This window comes from Artemia franciscana, chromosome 1, assembly GCF_032884065.1.
Source record: "Artemia franciscana chromosome 1, ASM3288406v1, whole genome shotgun sequence".
In the NCBI taxonomy this organism is placed as follows: Eukaryota; Metazoa; Arthropoda; class Branchiopoda; order Anostraca; family Artemiidae; genus Artemia; species Artemia franciscana.
This window is the reverse complement of record NC_088863.1, coordinates 29,204,146-29,230,858: the sequence shown is the minus strand read 5'-3', so window position 1 is coordinate 29,230,858 and position 26,713 is coordinate 29,204,146. Positions and strand designations below refer to the sequence as shown.

Here is a 26,713-nt window from a genome sequence, read left to right as displayed (position 1 = left end):
TTAAGCATGCTGCAGATTGTAATTCCAGATTTAAGACTCTGCGAGAACTAAGTATTTGTTTTGAATAATTTGTTATGAAAATTGTCTAAATGTCTCTTGTTTATTAATCCTACAAATTTCCCCTACCTTTGAAGTTTGGTGAAGTGGGATACTATTTGAGATAGTACCAGAGACTACCCCCTTCTAAGATTTAAATCTGCATGATTGTCTCATATCCCAAAGAGAATGGGTAACTTACAAGAGCGGGACCTGGCGTTGGTGTTAACAGAAAACGCCATCTAGCGTTTGGTGACACTTGAAATTTTTTACTTGTAATAATAAGAATAATTAACTGAATTTGTGTGGTTGGTAAAATTAGTGTAGTATTAAGTGTCTAATCTCAGTTCTTGATAGAAAAACGATTACAAAGCTTGAAAAAATGCCAAGTTGCGCCAAACCCTAGGTGGCGATGATGGGCTTTTTTGTCGACAATTTCGCCAGTCTCCACTCTTATATGTTACCCATACTCTTTGCCATACTCGGTAATAATACTTTCCTCTGTATCCCCCCTTTTCCATTCCAGAAAGAAACTTTAGTTGTGTCTCAGGCTATGCTATATGTCTCAAAGAGGAAAACTGTAGTTATGTTAACGAAAAAGGCTAATAATTGTCCAACCACGAGCATTAATGCCAAAGAGTGGATTGTTTCCCTGCATAGAACCCCCAAATATTTCCTGATGTTCGAAACATTAAATACCTATGAATTAATGATAAACTCTGCGTTCTACTGCTTAATCGTCTCTATGAAGAACCTCCCTCCTGTTATTTATTTCAATTCTTATATGTTTTCTTGTTAAAGTCATTTCTAATTTTTAAAACATGTTCCTTCTAAAACTTGTTAAAATTTGTCTTACGGTCTTGCACAAGCATCTGGCATAAACCGAATTTCACTGTGCTTGATTGAAAAAATGCCTTCATGTGGGTAAATGTCTTTCTATTGTGTCTTCTTTCCCTTCTGTTCTCTCTTCTCATTCTTTAAATTTAATTAATTTTTTCCTTCAATTCAGTATCTTAAAAATTACCATCCTGAACTATTCCGTTGTAGTATGTAATTTTTGTTTGACAACGGATCTGTGGAATATGAAATATGTTCATTTCTCCTTATCTCTCTATCTCTCTCTCTCTTTCTCTTTCTCCCCTATCTCTCTCTCGTTGTCTCACATTGTAGTTATCTTTCCAATGTTTTTTGTGCCTTATTTTATCGCATTAATCGCTCTATATTTTTGATTCAGATGGAAAAATTTTTCTACAACATTGGACAGAAGTTTTGCAATCATCGAAACCTTCTGTCTCTCAGGAAGAGGTTCATAATTTTCGTAGAATGTAAGTATTCCACTATGTGTGTTACATCGTTTTATCTATGTGTGTTTTAACTTGAAATGAAGATAACTTCAATCAAATGAACTAATAAGAATAAAACAGATTCTAAAGTAACTCCATTCTTGCAAATTTTTGAACTCCTCATTCCCTGTTCTTCAATAAAAGTAAATAGAAAAAGAAAGCCTATTGTTACTATTTGTCTCTATGAAAAAGAACCGCATGAAGATTTAGTTCACATTCGTCCTAGCAATGACCACTAGCAGCGTCAGTGGGGGAAGAGGGCTTTTGCTTCCCCTGGGTTTAGACAGTACTTATTAGGGGGTTATTTTCATCTAAAAATGCCTTTATAGTTATTTTCTTTTGGGTAAATTGAAAAAAAAGGACAAATTTACCCCTACTTTAGACTTTAAAAATACATTTTGGTCTCCCTCCCCCCGCTGAAATTTTAAAACTGGTGCTAATGGAAATCATAGGTCAATAGAAAATTGAAAACCGTGAGTATAATTAAGATTAGCCTACCTGGGTGCTCCTTATGATTAACGGAGTTAGTAGATGGGGAAAAGAAAGTATATTGGTTTTATTTTGAAAAATATTATTTTGTTGAACGCAATGATTTTACGGTAACAGCTTATTAATATCAACTTTCCTGGCAAACTTAATAGCATAGTTTTGTCACTTCTCCGTGAAACCCTAAATGGTATTTGGATTTTGAAGGTAGTTCTCTCAGCATTCTTAATAATCCATAATGATTCCTCTATTTGTATTGAACCAGGGACACAATTTTCCAACGGTATGTCTGGTAAGGGTAAAAATTTTATAATGGCCTGGAAAACTCTGTTGCCATTCGTTAAACAAAAAATGGGAGAACAATATCCCCCAACCTTCCAAATTCCATCCCTTCATTGAATACAGGATGGTCATGAATTTAAACTGAATGACTAAAATAGAAATATACGTGTAGGGAACTGCTTAAAATCGTGTTTTTAGAAAGTAAGTCCCAGGTGATCTTGGAAAATATATTTTTCCCCTTTTTTCCTTAAAAATATTAGTTTTCGTTGCAAAATGAGCAAAAGTTGCAAAGATACAGTATTTATAATTTTTATATGGTAGGATCAATTAAACTAGAGCTTGATGACCATTAAAAGGATTCATTTTGATAATAAATTTTCAAGGTAGAATACTTCGCTATATCTAGGTACAGGGTATTGACTTTGTAAGTCTTTTGATCCACACACTCCTTAGCCAACCTCTTTTTGGGCCCTCTCCATTGCAAATATTACCTTCGTTGTTTTGTATACCAAATAAAAAGAGAGTCAATACTTGAAGATTGGAGTAACTAAATAAAGAACAAATATTACTGTAGTTTAAAATTTTACAAAATTTCGCTTTCTGGTGAAATTGCCAAACGATAAAACAAATTCAGAATTTAAATCTTAAAAACGGTGCAGATGAATTTTTTCTTAATTTTTAATCGACGAAGAGGTTTTTCAACAGCTAAAAATTACATATATACATACACTTTTACTCTTTGTCCAAGAGTTTGAAGTTGTTTTTACAGAAGAAATTACCTCGCTCCGCCCTATAAAAGTAGCATGTTAATATCTCTCATAAACCTGTTGTAGCCCGCAAGCTAGCTATTCAGTTAGAAATCTAAGGATATTTAATGACCGTAGAATTAGTACAGGGAATGAAATCAAATAAGTCTAAAGTTAATCGTTCTCTATTGAAAATTTGCCCATTCCAACAGAACTTTCTACCTTGAATGCATCCCTGAAAGCAGTAGTATAATTACGTCAAAATCCCTGGGGGGGGGAGGCGGGCAAAGTTGTAGGCAGTTTTTCCAATTCAAATAAAAATTACTGCAAAACTGAAAAATGAGTGACTGACTAAAGTGCTATAAAAATACTATAAAAATGTTTTATAGTACTATAAAGTAAATATGAACTAAAGAAAACTGATCCGTTTCTCTTGATGTTTGAATTATGCAGGCTTATCTTAGTTTTTGACAAGATTTTTGAAGAAACTAATTTTTGCTGGGGAGGGGGGCAAACCAAGGTCTGGGAGGGGCAGTTGCCCCTCCTCCTGCCCTGTAGCAAATTACACCCCTGCCTGAAAATATTGGTCTCTTTCATTTAGTTTTTATTATCTCTTGATTAGAGGGCCTACCATCTAACGATCATGTAAAACGAAGAATTAGTAGTAGTGGCTTTTTTATTACTCAAATGATAAAATACCCAGTTTTCATCTAAGTGTCAATGAACAGTCCAACTGTCACTACTGTCCAATCGCCTACCAGTTACTATTACTATACTTAGAGTGTATTTATGCATTTTCTGTAATTTTGGAGATATAACTCTTACTGTTTGGATCAGAAGCCATTTTGACAGATTTAGTCGGGAGGGTAGTATTTTTTAGTAATATTTTTTCCGCTGTGAATGTAACAGACTAGAATGCAAAGCTCAGAAACAAAGATAAACATAAAGAAAGAAAAGAAACAAAAATAAGCAAAGAGAGAAAAAAGAAAAGAAACTAATGAATGTAATAGTCTAGAGTACAAAGTTTAGGAACCAACGTATATGTTACGAAAGAAAAGAAATAATACCCATCAAAGATCTTACCATATCCTAAATCAAAAGCTCAATTATACTCATAAACAAAAATATAAACCATGAATTAAACAAACAAAACAGAGAAAGACATAATTGTATGTTATACCCAAAAACACAATTATACTCAAGGCATAATCATGCAACAGTTATTATAAAGGCGGGGCAGGGGGTTATTGTGTAGGCAGTGAGGCAGATGCCTAAAAGAGTGTATTTCATTGCCCAAATTGTGTAAATCTCCATGAACCTTCAGATAAATATAGAAAAATGGGGGGAGTGTAGAAGTTTTTACCTCTCTGCGGGGTAATACCTCCGTTCTTACTTCAAAAAAATATTTCTAATGTATCTTTTAAAACTTAATTCTAGTGAACTGATTTATTAGCATTTGGTTATTTTGTAGACAGGAGAGCCAGACGCTTCAAACTGTCCATTTTAATTTTCAAATATCATACCTCTGATTTCTGCTGAAGCCTTCTGCTGAATATTGAGTGAATTTTGGGGGAGGGGATGTGTTGAAACTGATGTCTATTTCCTCTTGATTCCCAGGAATATTTTTGGTCAATGCCTTTTTTGTTAGGGTTAGGGAAGGGGAGTAATTGTGCCCCTTTTATGCCTCTGTATTAAGACATTAAAATATTCGGCTAAAAGAAAAGTTTCCGCACTAGGAGAAGAGTTAAATAGCTCCATCGCAACTATAGTACACACATGTAAATTTTTATATATTTATATATATAAATTTATATTATTAAATTATATTATAAATTATATTATAAATTTATATTATATTATTTAATAATAATAAATTTATATTATTATAGTACAGTTCATGTAAATTTCTCCAAGTTAATCCTGGAACACTGTCTCTTCATGAATTTTACGACCTTCAGACTGTTTTTCGCAAAACCTAATATTTTTTCTTGCATTTAAGTTATCGTAATATTAAAATACTTTTCTTTTTTAAGTACCATAGTTATGATATTAGAGCGCCGAGGACCTGTATCTTGTTGATGTGAAACTCCACTTTGATTTGTATGGCACTTGGTGTTAACCAAGTGACATATAGCAATCGCAAATTCTGTCTGTCTGTCTGTTGGTCTGTCGGTCTGTCCCGGTTTTGCTACTTTAGACACTTCCAGGTTTGCTAAGACGGTGAAATTTGGCAGGAGTATCAGGGACCGGACCAGATTAAATTAGAAATAGTCGTTTTCCCGATTTTACCATCTGGGGGGGGGGAGAGTGAGGGGCCTGTTAATTCGGAAACAATAGAAAAATGAAGCAATTTTAACTTATGAATGGGTGATGGGATCTTAATGAAATTTGATGTTTGGAAGGATATCGTGTCTCAGAGCTCTTATTTTAAATTCCGACCAGGTCTGGTGAGTAAGATTTTGGAGGGGGGAACCTAAAATCTTGGAAAACGCTTAGAGTGGAGGTATCGGGATGAAACTTGGTGGGAAAAATAATCACAAGTCCTAGATAGGTGATTGACATAACCGGAACGGATCTGCTCTGTCTGGGGAAGTTGGGGGAGGGGGGGTTAATTCTGAAAAATTAGAAAAAATGAGGCATTTTTAACTTACGAAGGAGTGATCGGATCTTGATGAAATTTGGATTTTGGAAGGGTATCGTGTCTCAGAGCTCTTATTTTAAACCCCAACTGAATCCGGTGACATTGGGGGGAATAGAGAGGGGACCTAAAATCTTGGAAAACGCTTAGAATGGAGGGATCGGGATGAAACTTGGTGGGAAGAATAAGCACAAGTCCTAGATACGTGATTGACATAACCGTAACGGATCCACTCTCTTTGGGGGTGTTCGGGGGGAGGGTTAATTCTGAAAAATTAGAAAAAATGAGGTATTTTTAACTTACGAAGGAGTGATCAGATCTTAATGAAATTTGAAGTTTGGAAGGATATCGTGTCTCAGAGATTTTATTTTAAATCACAACTGGGTCCGGTGACATTGGGGGGAATTGAGGGGGGAAACCTAAAATCTTGGAAAACGCTTAGAGTGGAGGGATCAGGATGAAACTTGGTGGGAAAAATAAGCACAAGTCCTAGATACGTGATTGACATAACTGGAACGGATCCGCTCTCTTCGGGGGAGTTGGGGGGAGGAAGGTTAATTTTGAAAAATTAAAAAATGAGGTATTTTTAGCTTACGAAGGAGTGATCGGGTCTTATTGAAATTTGATGTTTGGAAGGATATCATGTCTCAGAGCTCTTATTTTAAATCCCGACCGGATCCAGTGCAGAGGAAGTAGGGGGGGGGGCGGAACCTAAATTCTTCGAAAACGCTTAGAGTGTAGGGATCAGGATGAAACTTGGTGGGAAAAATAAGCACAAGTCCTAGATACGGGATTGACATAACCAGAACGGATCTGCTCTCTTTGGGGGAGCTGGGGGGATTAATTCTAAAAAATTAGAAAAATGAGGTATTTTCAACTTACGAAAGAGTGATCGTATTTTAATGAAATTTCATATTTAGATGGATCTCGAAACTCAGATCTCTTATTTTAAAACCCGACCGGATCCAGTGTCATTGGGGGGGGGGCAGAAATCTTGGCAAACGCTTAAAGTGGAGAGATCAGGATGAAACTTGGTGGAAAGAATAAGCACAAGTCCAAGATAGGTGACTGACATAGCCGGACCGGATCCGCTCTCTTTGGTGGAGTGGGAGGGGGGAGTAATTCGAAAAAATTAGAAAAAGTGAGGTATTTGTAACTTACGAACGGGTGATCAGATCTTAATGAAATTTGATATCTACAAAGATCATGTGCTTTAGAACTCTCATTTTAAATCCCGGCCATATCAGGTGACATTGAAGGGAGTTGGAGGGGGAAACTGGAATCCTTGAAAAACGTCAAAATTGAGGTACCTATCAACAAGTATTGGGCGGAGGGGATAACTTCAAAATTCCAAAGTGCGAAACCCATAAAATATTACATAGTTAGAATGTGCTTGACCAAAGAGTTATGTGTAATTTGAAAAACGAAAGAGAAAAAACAAAAGGAACTAGTGAATGTAATAGACGATGACGTAAATGTTACGAAAGAAAAGAAATACTACCCATCAAACATCTTACCATATCCTAAAACAAAAGCTCACGTGGTTATATTATACAAAGAAGATTAATCAGTTAGTTCAGATATTTTACCAGGTCCGAATTCTTGTCAAAACTAACTTTAGGTTTATAGTACGAAAAATATTATACGTAAAATCTAGAATTTGATGGAAAAACAGAAAATATGTGTCACGAAAAATATTTGACAGCTAAGATTATATTTAATCTTATTTGTATTTATATTTTTTTTGTTTCTTAGTATCTTATCGTGATGATATTTCTTCTTGTTTTTTAATGATTTGAGGCTATTCGTAAACCCAACAAATAGGTGGCTTTCAGCTATAATTTGAAATTTTGCAAAATGCACGACAAGTAGATTTTCTTTATATCGCGAAAGTTGCAATATATTGCAATCTTCTTCAATTGATACTAGTTCTAGTTACAAATTTGTTTAGGGTTTATAAAACTTGTATATGGAGTGTTTGGAGTATTTAGAGTGTTGGAATGTTTGGATTCTTGTCTGCATGAGCTTTAGGTAGAATAAAAAGCATTTAAGTTTAATTTATAGATGATTTATTTAGTCTTTGATGGACATCATTTCGTTGCGTGCCTAGACTTGCTATGAAATTCAATCACATATCTCTGAAAAATATGAATAAATAGGTCTTTTCAGGGAGAGCAAAAAAGAAAGGAAAGATTCTTGGTTTAAGAAAAGGGGAATTATTTTTCGTATTGTACATGCGCAGAGGGTGTAAAGAGGGAGGCTTTAAATAGATTAGGTTGGAGGAGGAGCGTGCGTAGCTGTGTTGGCCTCGGGCGGCTTGGTGCTGCAGTGAGTTATTAGTAGTAGTAGTAGTATTGTTTATGACCATAGTATTTGCATAAGTTTTGATGTGATCCTGATCTAAAAAGATAAATCCAATTGTCGTAGCCCCAGTGCTTTTGTTTTTATCAGGCATGGCTCATCTATTTCTTAAGAAAGATCACCATACTCTACGTGCCGCTTATTTCAGATATTGCAAATTCCTCTTCCGGCTTCCTAGATGGCACCGAAATAAGAAAATAATTGCTCGATTTGGTTTAATAGATGTGCCTTCTCGGATTCGGTCTTCCAGTGATGATTTATGTAAAAAGACTATCAACTTTATTCACGTTTACGACCCTCTGCAGCCTTTTTTCCATATTGATACTGGTTAAATCTTTGTTGTCTTTTGTTTATTTATAATACTCCGTAATTCGTGTTTTTTATACTTTTACGGGTAATAAAGTTCATTCATTCATTCATTCATTCATTCATTGCCAAAACAGCTGATGAATATTTTCCTTAGCACCAGCAGACTATTAAGTGTTCACATCAAATCCCAGCATTTTACTTATTGTACGATCATGGAATCCTTAATAGGTTTTGCTGTAATTTTTTTTAACTAGGCTACTCGTTTTTAAAGGCAGTATTTCTTGTTTTCATTTCTAATCTTTAATTAAATTCTAGTAGGAATTTTGAAGCAATAAAGTCGTGTATTGCCAACTACAATTGTAACTTATATAATCAAGTGCTATACTTTTTAAATAATCAAGTTGTACGCGAAACAATATAGTTTGTATTACATTTTGGACATTGGCGAAATTTGAAGAGAATTTACGTAGGGGGTCAGAATACATTTTTCAATATCTAGGAGAAACAAAATTGTATTTTTTAAATTTTGTCAGTGGAAATGCCAAAAAAGGGGCAGTCTAGGGGACAGGGGCCTTCTACACCCTTCCCCAGTTGACGCCACTGATTTCAGATATCTAGTTGGGACTTTTTCTTTGTCGTACAATTTTCATTAAGGACACAATATTTTTAACCAACTTAGAGATAGGCCTGTGTTACTAAAGAAGCATATTCCTGTTGCCCAACAAATGTAAGATGTACTTGTTTTGCTGCATAGTTTTAACGCTGAAGGCGGCCTATTACTGCTTAGAAAAAGCTTTGTCTTATATTTGACGCTTTTAGGTAAACTTGACATGACTCTTTCTTGCTTCTGTTCCTTGCTACGGATTTTGACTTATGGCTTATATGCTAAGCGTTTTTTTTCTCATATGTATTTTTGTTTTTCCATGTAATTCCTAAACTAGATGTATCTTGAATTTTCTGCAAATGTGAACGTGAAGAGGAAAAAATTCCGAGTTTTCTTTTATTCTAAGCATAGGAAAAAGGCATGAAATAGCAACTAGAGTTGGTATCTACCCAGTGACATATAGCGATCACAAATTCTGTCGGTTGATCGATGTGTTTGCCCCGGTTTTGCTAGTTTAGGCACTTCCAGGTAAGCTAGGACGATGAAATTTGGTTGGTGTATCAGGAACCAGATCAGATTAAATTAAAAACTGTTGTTTCCCTGATTCAATCATCTAGGGGGGAGTGGGGGGACGGTTAAATCAGAAAAATTAGAAAAAAAATGAGGTTTTAACTTACGAACGGGTGATTGGATCTTAATGAAATTTGACATTTCGAAGTATATCGTGTCTCAAAGCTCTTCTTTTAAATCTCGACCGGATCCGGTGAAATTGGGCGGGGGGGGACCTAAAATCTTGGAAAATGCTTAGAGTGGAAGGATTTGGATGAAACTTGGTGGTAAAAATAAGCACAAGTCCTAGATACGCGATTGATATAATCGGAACGGATCTGCTCTCTTTGGGGGAGTTGGGGGGGAGGGACTTTTAATTCCGAAAAATTAGAAAAAATGGGGTATTTTTAACTTACGAAGGAGTGATCGGATTTTAATAAAATTTGATGTTTGGAAGGATGTTTTGTCTCTGAGCTCTCATTTTAAATTCCGACCGGGTCTGGTGACATTGGGGGGAGTTGGAGGGGGAACCTAAAATCTTGGAAAACGCTTAGAGTGGAGGGATCGGGATGAAACTTACTGGGAAAAATAAGCACAAGTCCTAGGTACGTGACTGACATAATCAAAACGGATCCGCTCTCTTTGTTGGAGTGGGGGGGGGGAGTAATTTGGAAAAATGAGGTATTTGTAACTTACGAACGGGTGGCCAGATCATAATGAAATTTGATAATTAGAAGGATCTTGTGCTTTAGAACTCTCATTTTAAAACCTGACCACATCCGTTGACGTTGGGGGGATTTGGAGGGGGGAAACCGGAATTCTAGGAAAACGTGAAAATCGAGGTATCTTACGAATGGGTGATCAGATCTTAATGAAACTTGATCTGTAGAAGAATCTTGTGTCTCAGATGCTCCATTCTCAGTTCGAATCGGATCCGAGGACATAGAGGGTTGGAGGGGGAAACAGAAATCTTGGAAACCGGTAATTTTGGAAAACGCTTAGAGTGCAGAAATCGGGATGAAATTTGATGGGAAGAATAAGCACAAGTTATAGATACGTGATTGACATAATTGAAACGGATCCGTTCTCTTTGGGGAAGCTGGGGTTGTTAATTTGGAAAAACTGAGGTATTTTTAACTTAAGAACGGGTGACCAGATCTTAATGAAATTTGATATTTAGAAGAAACTCATGTCTTAGAGCTCTTATTTCAGATCCCGAACCAGATCTGTTGACATTGGGGGGAGTTTGAGGGGAAAACCGGAAATCTTGAAAGACGCTTAGAGTGGAGGAATCGGGATGAAACTTGATGGGTAGAATAAGCAAATGTTGTAGTTACGTGATTGACGTAACCAGACTGGATCCGCTCTCTTTGGGAGAGTTAAGGGGTGGGGTTCAGTGCTTTGACGATTTTGGTGCTTCTGGACGTGCTAGGACGATGAACCTTGGTAGGTGTGTCAGGGAGCTGCACAAATTGACATGATAAAGTCGTTTTCCCCGATTCGACCATCTGGGGCGAAAAAAATTAGAAAAATTTAGGTATTTTTAATTTACAAGTGGGTGATCGGATCTTAATTAATGTTTTATATTTAGGAGCACCTTGTGACTCAGAGCTCTTATTTTAAATCCCGACCGGTATTAAGTCTCTGATTTTCCTTTTAGATCTATCTATTGATTCTTAGAATTTTGCTAGAGCTCTATCCATATGAGCTCTTGGCTCTTGGCTCTTCCAACCTCGTCACAAGTACCATATGAGCTCTTAGCTCTTGTTTTGTCATAATCAGGGTGTCATATTTTAAATTGGGCATGATATGCCACTGTTCTTGTTTTATATATATATATGTATATGTATATATATATATATATATATATATATATATATATATATATATATATATATATATATATATATATATATATATATATATATATATATATATATATATATATATCCGCCTCAGCCGACTAACTGACACGCTGGACTTGCAGTCGTTTGTCCTTTGGGGCTGGTGTTTGAGTCCTTGTGGCTCTGAATATTTGGTATCGGTCGAGGGTCTGCGGTGTGACTCCTTAAAGTCAGCCAGCGTCGACCCGGCTCATAATAGGTACCCGGAGAAATATGGAGGAAAAATAGGGGAAGCGTTGGATGATTTTCCCCGAATCAGCATAGCACTCCCGATCGAAGGTAGAGAATCAGGAGATCGGTACGTCTGCGACGCAAACCATTGGTATGCAAAAAACGTTTTATTATTATTCTTGTTGTGCGATCTTAATTTTGTGTTCACGAGAATAACACTTTTATTTGATAATGTTTTCCAGGCAAGAAGGATTGTTTGAGAGACGAGGAGTTCCTACTAAAGTTGATCAAAGTGTGACCCTGGCATAAGATGATAAGGCTTCCTCAAGAGTGGAGTTCGAAATTTATGAGCAAATTTCACTTTTGTATTGAAAGGAGTAATATATTTATATATATTTCAACGTTTGTGATATCTTGGATATGAAGGAAGATTTGTTTTTGGAAGAATTAGGGACAGTACTAAAAGGATTAAAAAATAATAAGGCTCGAGATGCTGATAGTGTGGTAAATGAGTTTCTTAAATATGATGGCTCTGAGGTTAGAGAAATGTTACTGAAGATTATGAATATGATTTTTTAAAAGGGGGAAGTACCTAACGAATTTAGGAAAACCTTAATTAAACCACTGTATAAGAAAGATGATTAGATTGAGTGTCTTAATTAAAGAGGCATCAGTTTGGTCTCTATAGGTAACAAATTACTTAGTAATATGATATTTTTTAGACTTAGAGATGCTGTAAACAAAGTTTTAAGAGAAGAACGATGCGGTTTTAGAAAAGGCAGAGGATGTCTCAGTTTTATTGATTATGAGCAAGCTTCAAGATTCTGTTGATAGAAGAGCTTTAGCAAAGGTCCTTTCCTTATATGGTATGCCAGACAAATACATTAAAGTGAATAGTGCTATGTACGAGAATAATACTGCTGCGGTTAAAGTAGGAAATGAGGTTAGCAGCTGGTTTTGTATAAAATCAGGAGTTAAGCAGGGTTGTACTCTATCCCACTTTATATGGATCATTTTGATGGACTTTGTTTTAAGGAGCACAGGAAAAGCAATGGGAGACCACGGAATCAAATGGAGAGGAAAAACTGTCCTGGACTTAGATTATGCTGATGATTTAAGCATCCTAGATGAAAGTATAAGCAAAATGAATGAATTTTTAGAGGTTTTGCGAATTCAGGGTACAAGAATAGGTTTGAAAGTTAATTTTAAGAAGACTAAGTCACTAAAGCTAGGAATAAGTGAATATAAAAAGGTGTCGTTGGGTAACGAAAAGATTGATCGGGTGGGCAGCTTCACATACCTTGGTAGTATTACTAGGAAAGACGGAGGGAGCAGTAAAGATATCAAAATTAGAATAGCCAAGGCTCAGGGGGTTTTTTCACAGTTAAAAAAAAAAACTTTGGAAGAAAAGGAAAATAAGTCTGCAAACCAAGATTAGAATATTGGAAGGTGCAGTGATGACCTGGTCAATTATTGCTCTGAAGTATGGGCTCTCCAAAAAGAGGATGAAGATTTACTATATGTTTTCCAGAGAAATTGCCTACGGATTGTTCTGGGTACCCGGCAGACTGACCGTATTTTAAACAGTAGGCTGTTCGAAAAATGTGGTTCAATCCCACTTATTAGGTTTATAATGAAAGAAAGGTTGAGGTGGCTAGGGTACGTTCTGCGGATGGAGGATGACAGATTGCCGAAGATTTTCCTTTTTGGCCAACCTTCTAAGGCTAAAAGGAAAGCAGGTTGTCCTCGTCTGAGGGGGGAAGATGTCATAAAGAAAGGTTTAAATGAAATTGGAACTTCCTGGGAGGGTGTAAAGAGGGAGGCTTTGAATAGATTGGAATGGAGGAGGAGCGTGTGTAGCTGTGTTCGCCTCAGGCGGCTTGGTGCCGCGGTGAGTTGTTACTAGAAGTAGTATAATTGCATTCAAGGTCATACCTAGTTATTCATTTAGTTTAATCCTTAAAATGAATCTATTAATTAATATAGAAGGCAGAAACAAATAAAATAAAACAAACAATCGTATAAGAAGGTAATAAGGGGGCAAAAGAAAGGGATCAACGATCCAAAAGCTTGTTGTTTCCTGGGTAGAGTCTTTACTACAGCATAAAGAAAAACTTTCACTTGATATGAAAATTTACTTTAAAAAGTACTGGTTTAAAGTAACTACTGGTTTATGTATTATCAACTTTATATTGGAGAATCAACCAGAAACTGGTGAACATAGATCGTTACAGTTGATGTAGTTTATATTATGCTGAGCTATGCCCCACCCCCAAACATTCTGATTGGACTGTGACTCCTGAGACAATTCTTCTTCTCCCCCTCCCCTGACTGTGATTTTTGGACCCTCGTCTGTTTTATTCCATGGCTGAGATTGGAATGATTCGAGAGGGACAAAATGTTCAATAATACTGTTATGAACATTTTTTACCGTGCAAATACTGCGGGAAGTCAAACTGTAGATTTTATCTCGCAAGAAGTACCATATCACAAGCGTGATATAACATTGAAAACCAAGTAGCTTACTTGAACTTTGGCTGGCGTTCAAGTGTTTTCACTCGTGTTTCAGACCGTGTCAGGGCAATGGAAATCGTGACTGATGTGATTGAGGCTATTTGGCACTGTGAAGAAAGAAATTAACTATATTTTTTTTTTTACGAGCTTGAATGGTACCTGGTTAGTGATTCGCTCACCAGGAAACTAAACAAAATCTAAAGTAGTGTCGAAGACCTTAAATGAAATGCAACCTCTCTGACATCTCAGTATATCCTCATGCCCTAGCTCCCTAAAGCCACTTTCTGCCTAAACCCACATACTGGGTTATCCTGAAGCAATCATCCGTATATATACATGCATATATATATATATATATATATATATATATATATATATATATATATATATATATATATATACATATATATATATATATATTACGGTGTCCCTTACATTTAGAGTTCGATATTTTTTTTTACGCATACCCTCTTAAAATTTTCGTATTAACCCTATATTGCCTAGAAAAAAATATAAGCTCGATTTATGAACGATAACCCGTGCCGACTTGCGATTTAAACATGTCCATGCAAGTTGGTTAGGTGCTCCGCAGTGACTCGTAACTATATGTTTTATTTGTCATTTCGTATGCTGTTTTTGAGATTATTAGTGCTCTATTGTTCAATGCGTAAAAATGTTGGTGGAATTACGGAGTGATAAACAAAATATTTACCTAATTGGATCGCCTAGCTATCAGATAAATGGTGCAAAATTACCCTCTAATAAACAAGTTGTATCAGCTCTATTTTAAAATATTCGCGAGGTTAAACTGGCTGTTAGTGAAAGCGTAAATCTCATGATTAAAGAATGCATCATATATTGGGAAAAAGCAAGAATTCCAGCAAGGTCATTTCCCAAGTGCGTAAAGAAACTTGTTGATATATATCATGTTTTGAGAGAGTTACAAAAAATTGTAAGAAAACTTAGGTTGCGCTCAGAAGCCGTGAAAACAATTTCAAAATTGATCTTGATAATTTTAATGATATTACGCATGCCGATGGTTTGGAGAGAATGAAAATAGAGGAAGATTAATTATTTTTAATGGAACAGATAGAGCCAGGTCGACCGGGATGCTTGGGTGGTGTAGATAAAAAATTGGTGGAAAAAGGAGAAAGTTCTAGACAACGACAATTGAAATATGAAAGGATAGTAAGACAAAGAGAATCACTAGCTGTTGCATCTACTTCCACCACAAATAACTTAGAAATTTAGAAGATTCAGACGAAGAACAGATCTTGAGTTCTGAACTCAGCTTACCGGACGTTCCCTGCCATAAACAAAGTTCAATAAGAGGTAGAAAAAATCTCATTACACCTCAACTAATTGCAGCTTTAGATCGTTACCAGTTAATCATTAGAGACTCATTTTACATTCTTAATGTGGTGGTAGAAGCGCTTGGTCTGAGCAGCGATGATTTCCCTATTAACAAATCATCGATTCAGCGAATTCGTACTGAAACTAGAAAATCAAGGGCAGAAGCAATCAAAGCTGACTTCCAAACAATGTACCCGACGTAGTTACAGTCCATTAGGATGGGAAACTATTACCCAGTTTGGATGTACGAAGTTCAAAAGAAGAACACTTGCCAGTTATTGCTTCGTTTCACAGTAGAGAACAGCTTCTCGCAGTGCCGAAAATAGAAAATTCTTCTGGAAAACATCAAGCTAAGGCTATCTCAACAGCTCTCTTTGACGGGAATCTTCTCGATAACGTACAAATAATATGCTGCGACGCAACAGCTTCCAATACTGGCCGTTTCAATGGAGCTTGTGCTATTTTGGAGCAAACTTTAGGAAGAGAATTGCTGCTTTTCGCCTGTCGTCATCATGTTTATCAATTAATGCTAAAGCTGTCTTTGAAACTGAGATTAAGTAAATTGCTAATAGCCCAGATATTCCAATGTTCAAAAAGTTCAGAGAAAAGTTTAAAAACATTGATTCTAGTAACATCGAATCATCTCTGGATTTCGTAAGAGGACGTGTTGCCGAGACAGATATTCAAGCTTTGTTAATATTTTACAAGGCAGAATTAGACAAAGATTTTGTAAAAAATTACTCCCGCTAATTAATTGAACTGTGCGTAATATTCCTGGGAGGAAACACAGAAAAAAAACCCTTAAACTAAGGCCCCCCGGGGCTATGCATTAGGCACGCTGGATGGCTAGAGCAATCTATTTTTTAAAAATATGTTTTCTTCGTCACAATATAGAATAACTGCGAAGGACAAAAAAGCTCTACAAGATGTTTGCTTATTCGTCGTGATGTTGTATGTTAAACCTTGGCTCGAATGCCCAGCGGCGACCAAAGCACCCGACCAAGATTTGCGCTTCTTGAAGATGTTAGAGTACGAAAAAGTTGATGCAATAATTTCTAAGGCCTCTATAAGCACGTTTAGCCATAATTTGTGGTATTTATGTGAAGAGACAGTCATTCTGTCACTGTTTGATGATGAAGTTGATAGCCAAATTAAGAAGAAAATGATTGCCAACTTCAACAGGGACAGAATCTCAGATTTTAGCAAACGCTATGACCCATCATAGGAAGAACTGACTCAAAAGTTGTTTGGTAAGTTAAATTGACTTTTTGTGATATTTTTTTAATTGTTCTTGATTTTTTGTTATTAAAATTACTTTATTTTTTTTAGATAAAACACTGGATGATTTTGTATCGGAAAAGAGCAAACAATTTTTATCGCGACTGCAGATCGACGACAGTTTTTTAAAGAAAATTGTATCTTCACGGAACTATAAAGCTGCTTTTCTGGAAGCTAAAAGAAGAATAAGTTGTTTGAGAGTTATGAATGATACTGCTGAAAGGGGTGTTAAATTAATGCAAGATCTTAATGGACTTTTCCCGGCTGATGAAGAATAAAAACAGTTCTTGCTGCGCTGTGTGCAGGAACATAGAAAATTGTATCCGGACTGTAAAAAAAAAAAAAACTACTCTAAAAAGAAGTCACCCTGACTCATTGTTATTAATCTATGTTTTAATTAAAAATTAGTGTTCATCTAATTAAATTTTAACTTTTGTTCAATTGTTTTAATTGATATATATATATATATATATATATATATATATATATATATATATATATATATATATATATATATATATATATATATATTAACAAGCTAAAAAAAACAAGTTTTTTTAACTGCAAGTAAGGAGCGACATTAAAAATTAAAATGAACAGAAATTATTCCGTCTATGAAAGGGGTTGTCCCCTCCTCATCGCCCCGCTCTTTACGCTTAAGTTTGACTCTTTGTCACAACTCTACTTTTTAAAACAATAAAAAAACTTTAGCGTAAAGAGCTGCTGCTGGAGTGGTAGCTGGCATGGATAGTAACTTTCAAAAAGTTCGTGGTAACAAACTGTAGTAAGGAGCGACCCGGCTCAATAGTAACCGAAACTCTAAAAAACGAAATTTTGATACGAATAGTTACATCAAAAGAATCACATTTTAACGCTGATTTTAAATTTATAAGTTTCATCAAAAGCTACACTTATCTCATCAAAAGTTACGTGCCTGAGAAGATTTGCCTTATTTTAGAAAATAGGAGGAAACACCCCCTAAGAGTCATAGAATCTTAACAATCAGACCATCAGAAATTACTTCGTATATGAAAGAGGTTGTCCCTCTGCAACCCCTCGCTGTTTACGCTAAAGTTTTTTTATTGTTTTAAAAAGCAGAGTTGTGACAGAGTCAAACTTTAGCGCAAAGAGCGAGGCGTTGCGGAGGGGACAACCTCTTTTGTAAGTAAATAACGACGAAGACCACACTGCCTTTCCATCACAAACACCAAAAACAAGAAGAACAATAGGGAATTTCTCAAGACAGTGGGAAACAAATTAGAATGAATATTTTGGCCCCTATGTCCAAGGGCCGTCCACAGCAATACAAAACTATATAAGAAGAAACAACTTACAAGAGGATCAAATCAATAAAACTAAAATGAAAAGTTTTTCAAAACAGTCCCAGCATCCTTACCTCAGCGAAGTAAGGATGTAAAGTAAGGATCAACCAGGACATCACAATTTATTTATCTGTCCTGGTAGAACCTCGCTGAGGTAAGGATGCTGGGACTGTTTTGAAAAACGTTTCATTTAGTTTTAGTTTTATTGATTTGATCCTCTTTTAAGTTGTTTCTTCTTATATATTTTTGTATTGCTGAGGACGGCCATTGGATATAGCGGCCGAAATATTCATTCTAGTTTGTTTCCCACTGTCTTAAGAAATTCCCGATTGTTCTTCTTGTTTTTGGTGTCTCTTTTGTAAGTAATTTCTGTTCGTTTTAAGTTTTAATGTCGCTCCTTACTTGCAGTTAAAACAACTTGTTTATTTTATTTAATTGTATCCATGGCATCTTGGTATTCCTTATTGCTTCAATAAAAGACAAATACTGGCATTAATTGACAATATAATGAGTAAACTAAAACAGGGATTGAATGAGCAAAGCTATGTAAGAATGTAAACTTCACATCAATTTGCTGAATCGGGCATGAAAAAGAGTATATATCATTACCTAGATAGATATCTGAGTCATGCATTAATATTGTTATTGCTGAAATTATTCAAGATTAAAGCTTTAAATTATTAGATGATTGACTTCCCTGAAAGAGCGTCGTTTTAGAAAGACAATTTATTTTATTTGTTGTATTTATCCCTTTACACATTTCCGTATAGTTCTTATTCATTCTGGCTCCAATAACAATTTTTGTACTTGATTTTGTTATATAAATGTCTGTAATGGGCTAATAACACGTATCATATACTTTCCTCTTCGTTTTTGTCTTGGGCTTTTTCTTCTTCGAGTGGGTTAACTTTTTCAATCCAAGAGTCTCTTCTTGTATTCAGTATGGGGGTTGATGATGGATATGTCGGTCGCTTGGGGTTACAAGAGTCTGGATGAATACTTGATATCAGTTTGAGACAGAAGTATACGCACTATTTCAAATAAGAATTCTATTCATGTCCTTAGTTCTTTAGTGACTGAAAAAAAAGTCATCAATTTCTTGTACCTTGCATAATCTAAGGTCCATAAGGGTAACTGTGACCATTAATTTTAATTGATTCATCTATTTCTTTTTCCGAAGCTGAAAATTCTCCTTCGCTGGTTTCTAATCTCGAAGAGACTCGGGAATACTAGAACAATTAAGAGCTCATTATCGCTGCTCATCTGGCAAAAGATCTGATCTTCCTGTCGTGCACAAGACACATAGAAGAGTTTTATACTGAAATATGATTCCACCTTATAGACAAATCAAGCTTCAGTGACCAAAGTTTTTCATCTGAGAGCTTCATAGGGTTAACGCATAGCAAACCAATAAAATCTTTAACTAGGTTTTAGCATCAAAAACTGCATCTAGACTGGTAAGTTTTTCAAGCAAGAAGAAATTTTCTGAACGGTCAAAGTCTATCTCTTTGTTTTTGATTATTTTTTTTTAATTTGAATTTCTTCATTTAATTCATATAAAGATACAAAAAAAAATATTAACCCCCAATGGAGAGCAGAGCTCGTAAAGTTGGGGTAGACACGATGTACGACATATAAAAGGAATAATATTTCTCATTATAATAAAAGCAAAGACAGAACAAAAAAAGAAAGCAGGAAGGTCATCCTAACATGGAGACATTAAAAAAACACTCACACACAGAAAAATATAATATATTTCAATATTCCATCATCTATGATTAATAAACAATCTTTAACTATCTTTTTCTTTAGAGATAAATTAGAGGAAACAAAGGTTTGGCATTCAGCTTAAATTTGTTGGAAATAAAAGGTATTTGATATCTAATTGAAAACATTAACCTTTCAGAATTTAGAAAAGGAATTCGGTATTATTCCAGCCCACCGACAAGTGGAATGAGTGGGCAAAATCAACAAAGATTTTTGTAGAAATAATTAATAGGATTTTGTATTTGAAAATGTCATTTGCAAATATTTACATCTTGTACGTGTTTTAAATCTAACAAATTTAAGAAAACGAATATTAATTTTGTTTCTAATGCATTTTCAAGTTTTGAAGATCGATGTAAAAAAGAAAAATTAAGTATTCTTACTGCCCTGTTTTAAGTATCTGTAATAATTTTACATGCTTCCAAAGGGTTTTATGTGCTTCAAAACAATTGAACAGTAATTCAAAAAAGAAGTAATTAAAGAGTGATAAATTGTTTTAATACGGAAAATAGAAAAATATTTTTCTCACACGACACATCGATTTAATATTTGGAGCAAGTTTTACCCTCAAATGATCAACTGATTTTGATATGACAAAAGGGGATCAAGAGAAACTCTTAAATAGCGATATGATTAGACCCTGTGAATTTTATGCTCACCAACCTGAAGCTCCTGAAAAAAAATCTCTCAAGTGGCACTAAATAATTGGAACTAATCGGAAACAAACCCTCGATTAACTGAAGTAACAATTATAATCAAATTATAAAAAAAGATATATCAAAAAAGATATAGCTGTGTCATCTGCAAATAGAATTACTAGACCAATATTCTCCTGCAAACTTTGCGGAAGGTCATTAGTATAAATAAAAAATAAAAGCAGACGTAATACTGAACTTTGAGGGACACTAATATCACGAAAACCTTCTGAACAAGACAGTTTTCTATCGACATCTACCGCGATTTTACGTCGGCACAGGTATAATTTTATTATTTCTAGTCTTTTCCCTTGCATGCCTGAATTACGAAAAAAAAACATTTATTTTATCCAAATAATTACAAGCCCTATATTGTAAAAATTTTTCAAAAACTTTAAAGTGGAGATAAAACTGCAATAGGATGATAATTATTTACACCAAGTTTATCGCTTTTTTATGTATTGGAATTTCCCGGGTAACTTTCAGTCTACTAGGAAATATACCTAAACTGACACGTAAATTGAGAATTTGAATTAGTGTTTCAAAAATCACACCAGCAATACTTTTAGTAACTTTGTTGAAAGTTCGTCATATCCCACTGAATTACAGCTTTTATATTTTGATAACCTTTTGGAATTCTGCAAAACTAACCTGGGCCAGAAAAATGCTTGCACCTTCAGTGGGACAGAAATATTGTTTATGCAACCTGCTAGAATAAAAATCTATTTCTGATGAAACGATAGATTGTCCAACCCCAGTAAAATAATCACTAAACGTCTTAGCACTAGCTTGCGGTCCTCTAACTTCTTCACCATTTATATCAAACAATACCTCGGGATGTGACAATTTTTTATTTATTTCAATTTTATTCTTAATCAAACTCCAAGTTTTCTGGGGAGAATCAGAATTTTGAAATGACTTTTCATAATAAACTCTTTCACTTTCTCTAAGAAGCTTTACCAACAGATTCTTATAACTTTTAAAACGCATTTTTTATGAACGATCTTTTTCATTAATATACCTCAAAATTAATTAATTTAGCCATGATTTTCTTAGAGCTTGCCTCTTTCCTTTTGGATTTCTATACGGGTAAAATTGATCAAGCTTTTCAGTTAATATGTTATAAGGTTTATCTAAAGATTGATTTAGATTCTTTTCATTAATTACTTAACTCCGCTCAAAATCACTTTGTTTGAGTTTTTTTTTTATTATACGGGAAATATAGAGGAAAATCATTATGCAGTGATTAGACGAATCATCAGGAGTGACGCATGTTCTAACGGCGCTGTAAGGTGAAAAAATATTATCAATTAGTGAAAAAAATCTAGCCTTGTACGAGTTGGTATACAACTTTTAATTACAACATCAAGACCACCTTGCTTTTGTCTACTCCAACAAATATGAAAACATTGATAGTCTTCAACATGAATACTTTCAACTGAAAATTCATCTAAAAAGTTTCACATAGGCCAAAAATATCCGCATCAAATGTCAATAGAAAAAAAAAACTTTTAATCTTATCTTGCGCAGTCCTCCAACTCCGACACTTTCAAAACCATATCCTCCTTTTATTTAAATCTTTTACCAGTTCATTTGAAAATAAATGTTAATTTTTAGGAGAATATGATATATTGCAATTATCTTCAATATTACTAGCTACAATATTTTGAAAAACTGAGTCAAATTCTTTTAACACTGCTATTTTGAAAGACCTCTATGTTGATCTAAACAAGCAATTAAAAAAAAATAGCAAGAAGGTTAATAAAAAGCAAATAGGTTAATTAAAACAAGATTAAACGCTTCCAACTTATATTTTCTTTTTACTGAAAGTAAGGAGCGGTAAGTAATTACTCCGTATATAAAAGGAGCTGTTCCCTCCTCAACGCCTCGCTCTTTACGCTAAAGTTTGACTCTTTCTCTCAACTCTACTTCTTAATACAGTAAAAAACTTTAGTGTAAAGAGCTGGGCGTTGAGGAGGGAACAGTCCTTTTCATGTACGGAGTTATTTCTGTTTGTTTTAAGTTTTAATGTCGCTCCTTATTTTCAGTTAAAAAAACTTGTTTTTTTTTATTTAATTTCTGAACGTTTTTGAATTAATGCATCTTTTGATTTTGGCTCTCCGCAAATGAATAATTAAAACGAAATTTGCATATTAATTTTTTGTTTGGCTAAATGGCTTTCTCATACTTTTGATCGGACCATTTTGAGCAAAAGGAGCAGGGGAGGAGGCCTAGTTGTCCTCCAGTTTTTTAGTTACTTAAAAAGGCAACTAGAACTTCTAATTTTTTACGAACGTGTTTATTAATAAAAAATGTACGTAACTTACGAACTAACTTATGTAACGAACTTCTATATTTGTATATTTTGTTACATATATGAGGGGATTCGCCTCCTCGTCAATACCCCACTCTTTACACTAAAGCTAAAATTTTATCCCAATTCCTTAAGAATGACCCCTGACTCACAAAAGCCGTAGAATAGATAGTTGAAATTATTAAGAATACCTTAGCGTAAAAAGCGAGGTGTTAGGAGGAGGTGAGCACCTAATATGCGTAATAATTTATGTTCGTTTTAAGTTTTAATGATGCTCTTTACTTTCAGTTGAAAAAACTTTTTCATATTTATTTTTTCATTGTTTTTTTTTAAATAATAATAGAAAATCCTGCGTCCCCTTCGTGGAAATTTTCTTCCCCCATGACAAATTACTTCGTGGAAAGATCCTCCCAAATAACCCTCCCCTCCCCCAAACCAAAAAATCCTCCTGAAAAGTCTTTACTCTTCCCAATAACCATTACTATAGGTAAACATTGGTCAAAGTTTGTATGACTTTCTATGACTTTTAGGGGGTGTTTACCCCTATTTTCTAAAATAAGCCAAATATTCTCAGGTTCGTAACTTTTGATGCGTAAGACTCAACTTGATATATTTAAAATCAGCACTAAAATGCAATCTTTTTTATGTATCTATTAGTATCAAGATTCCGATTTTTTTAGAGTTTCGGTTACTATTGAGCCGGGTCGCTCCTTACTACAGTTTGTTACTACGAGCTGTTAGATTTTATACTGTTTAGATTTTGTTTTGTCGCCTGAAACATCAGGTGAGAAACTATGATGCACTGCTCTTTGGACTTTCGAAAAATCTTTAATCCTCATAATTTAATTTTTGTAACGATTGAATGTGCTCACATAATTACACTTGCTTACAGGCATGTTTTTGGCAAGATATGTTTGTGGTGAACAAATAGACTATAATATGTTGCTTGGTAGTCTATTGAATTGTGCTAATCAGTACCCAAGAATGTAAACTGACTGCTAAATACCTTGAAAATTGACTAGCTATAATCTTAGCATCTTACCAAGAAGCTCAAGAATAAAAAAAAAAGAAAAAAAGCTACAGATACACTACGCAAGTAAATAGTCAGGGGAGACTTCAGTAAAAAAAAAATCGTCAAAATAAATCTAAAGGTAAAACACATTCAAGAGCAAACTAGTCAAGCTACATTGCAAGCATATTTAGCCTTTTACTTAAGAAACTAATCTACCCCTGTATATTTTTATATCCAGCAACCTGAAATAGCTCCTATCTATGAAACTCTAGAAAAAGGTCCAGATATTGGACTTCCTTTAGCTAAGTTAAGCTATTGACTCATTTTGTCTTGATACAAATATTGATTTTTTTTTTCTTATTTGCTATCTAACTCTATTAATTGCTATCTATTCAGAAAAATTTTGAAATTTGAACATTCCATGGAAAAAAAACTTCCTGTATAGTGAAGCTAGCAGCCTCTAATTGATTCGGTACGGAAATCTTTTGTCTGGTCAAGCCGCCAAGACTTGCTGCTACTCACATAATTAATTGAATGGCTAAATTAAAAGGCAAATTCATGCTACTGAAATTTGAGTTTCGAGTAAACAATCTTAATCAATATTTCAAGCTTCTTTCCATCAAATTTTAAAGTATTTTTGTTTACATTACTAAACCGACTTAAAATAGTTTTCTATGTCTAAACACTAGTGTCATCTAAGAATTTTAATTTAGATGAAATTATAACTATGACTAAATTAATTTCTTATCTGTCAACTGCGCAAATATCCGCCATTTCGTTTGTGTGCTCTGAAGCTGCCAATTTCTAAAGGTAAAGAAAATAAAAAATTTTGTAAGTGGACTAATTTTTGTTTTATATGACCCTTATTCCTTGGTAAATTCTTAGTTTTCTTAATCAGCATTTTGATGATGGGCTTAAAGCTAAGCCTAGGTAGTGTCTGGTTGTAGGGTAATATCTTGGCTACCCAGAAATTGTACTGTCAGTCACCGTAGTGGTGAAATCACTAAGTGTAAACCTAGAAATTGTGTTGTTTAATGCTTGAGTTTTTCTCAAATTTCTTAATCTGAGACTTTGATTTGCTTGATTACTTGAGCAGAGACTAAACAGTTCCAAATACTTAAATGAAATCAGCCTAGGCCTAGTTAAAGCTGGAGCTTAATCTTGGACTAGAAAATTCTAGTTAATTGACTTGTTGTTATCTCAGAAAGGGTTTAGGTTAGGGAAATGAAACTTTCAGGGATGAATCTACAGACTAAAGTATGTCCTGGGAAGGTATTTTGAAGTAACTACCTCCACTCCTCCTTCTAGACAGCCCTGACCTTTGATGGCCTTTAAAAATATGTGGGTTATAAGAGTGAAACCTTGCAAAATAGATCTTCTGCTTAGTTGAAGTACAACAAAATTGTTTTTTTTTAATAAATTGTTTTGTTTTTTTTTTAATTGAAGTTAGGAAAATGAAACTTCCTGGGGTGGGTCTACAGGCTAAAGTATGTCCTTGGAAGGTATTTTAAGGTACCTACCTCCACTCCTCCCTCTAGAGGGCCCTGACCTCTAAAAATATGTCATAAATGTGAAAGGTAAAATTCTAGTTAATTGACTTCTTGCCATCTTGGAAAGGGTTTAGGTTAGGAAAATGAAACTTTCAGGGATGGGTCTATAGGCTAAAGTATGTCCCGGGAAGGTATTTTAAAGTACCCACCTCCACTCCTCATACATATTGAAATTTTGACAAAACAACATTTTGCCTTAATTTTCAGTTACTAGTTGCTTCTGTCTGCCTTTACTTCTGAAAATGCAATTCCTGTCATTTGAGTAGAATTTTGAGCCATATCAATGTTTTTTTCAAAATTTAGGAAATGTATTTGCATATCTCAAAACTTATAAAATGGAATTAAGAAAAGTTATGAAGCTGAAAACCATTTTGTTGTACTTCAATTAAGCAGAAGATCTATTTTGCAAGGTTTCAATTTTATAACGTTCATATTTTTCAAGGTCATCAAATTTCAGGGCCCTCTAGAGGGAGAAGGAGCAGAGGTAGTTGCTTCAAAATACCTTCCCAGGACATATTTTAATCTGTAGATTCATCCCTGAAAGTTTCATTTTCCTAACCTAAACCCTTTCTGAGATAGCAAGAAGTCAATTAACTAGAATTTTACCAAAGTGAAACCTTGCAAAATAGATCTTCTGCTTAATTGAAGTATACATTGATCTGGCTTAGAATTCTACTCAAATAACAGGAATTGAATTTTCAGAACTAAAGGCAGAGAAAAGGCAACTGGTAACTAAAATTATGGTATTTTTCTCAAATTAAGGTAAACCCATCCCTGAAAGTTGCATTTTCCTAACCTAACCCCTTTCCAAGATAGCCAAGTCAATCAACTAGAATTTTACCAAATTTTTATTTACATATTTAATTTCAGTAAAATTCTAATTAATTGGCTTCTTGCTATCTTGGAAAGGGTTTAGGTTAGGAAAATGTATCTTTCAGGGATGGGTCTACAGGCCAAAGTATGTCCTATGAAGGTATTTTAAAGCACCCACCTCCACTCCTCCCTCTAGAGGGCCCTGAAATTTGCCTATATAACAGGTCTATTTATTTATTTATTATTATTATGTATAGCAGTAAGCATCAATGCTTGTCACAAAAACACAAAATCATAATACTATTCTAAAGTAAATTGGCAACTAAAAACTAATCAGCAAAAACTTCTAAATAACTTGAAACTACACAACAAAAGCATCTAAATAGAAAGGTGTATTTACTAATGCACTCTTAAAAATTCAAACACTCTCTGTCCTGACAACCTCCAAAGGCAAACCATTCCATGGTCTGGCAACTCTACTAATGAAAGATAGTTGACCAATTTTTTTCAGTGGTTTTGGGGGATATAATTTATTATCATGCTCTTGAGTAGAGTTGTAATGGCTAAATTAAAAGAATAAATTTGGATCAACATCATCCACTCCTTTAATTATACAAAACACATTTACAAGGTCATTGCAACATCTACAAAACTTCAATGGCAGGA

The 26,713-nt window shown here is 34.6% G+C and overlaps 2 protein-coding genes across 5 annotated transcripts in view; both read left to right on the top strand.

The window, feature by feature from the left end:
• Positions 1 to 11,738, top strand: part of LOC136027993 (peroxisomal ATPase PEX1-like) — a gene marked incomplete in the record, with an annotated part of 82,546 nt that extends 70,808 nt beyond the window's left edge. Inside the window, 2 exon segments of the mRNA XM_065705558.1 lie at positions 1,271 to 1,361; positions 11,672 to 11,738. Coding sequence (XP_065561630.1) covers positions 1,271 to 1,361; positions 11,672 to 11,738 — 158 coding nt within the window.
• A 12,620-nt stretch (positions 11,739 to 24,358) lies between these two features.
• Positions 24,359 to 26,713, top strand: part of LOC136028179 (serine/arginine-rich splicing factor 5-like) — a 43,638-nt gene continuing 41,283 nt past the window's right edge. For 2 of the 4 annotated variants that reach the window (XM_065705884.1, XM_065705900.1), the window contains exon 1: positions 24,359 to 24,494. The gene's annotated coding sequence lies outside the window, so the exon portion shown is untranslated. Of the gene's footprint in view, positions 24,516 to 26,713 lie in introns of all 4 variants that reach the window. The other 2 variants (XM_065705892.1, XM_065705910.1) reach the window with 1 other exon arrangement.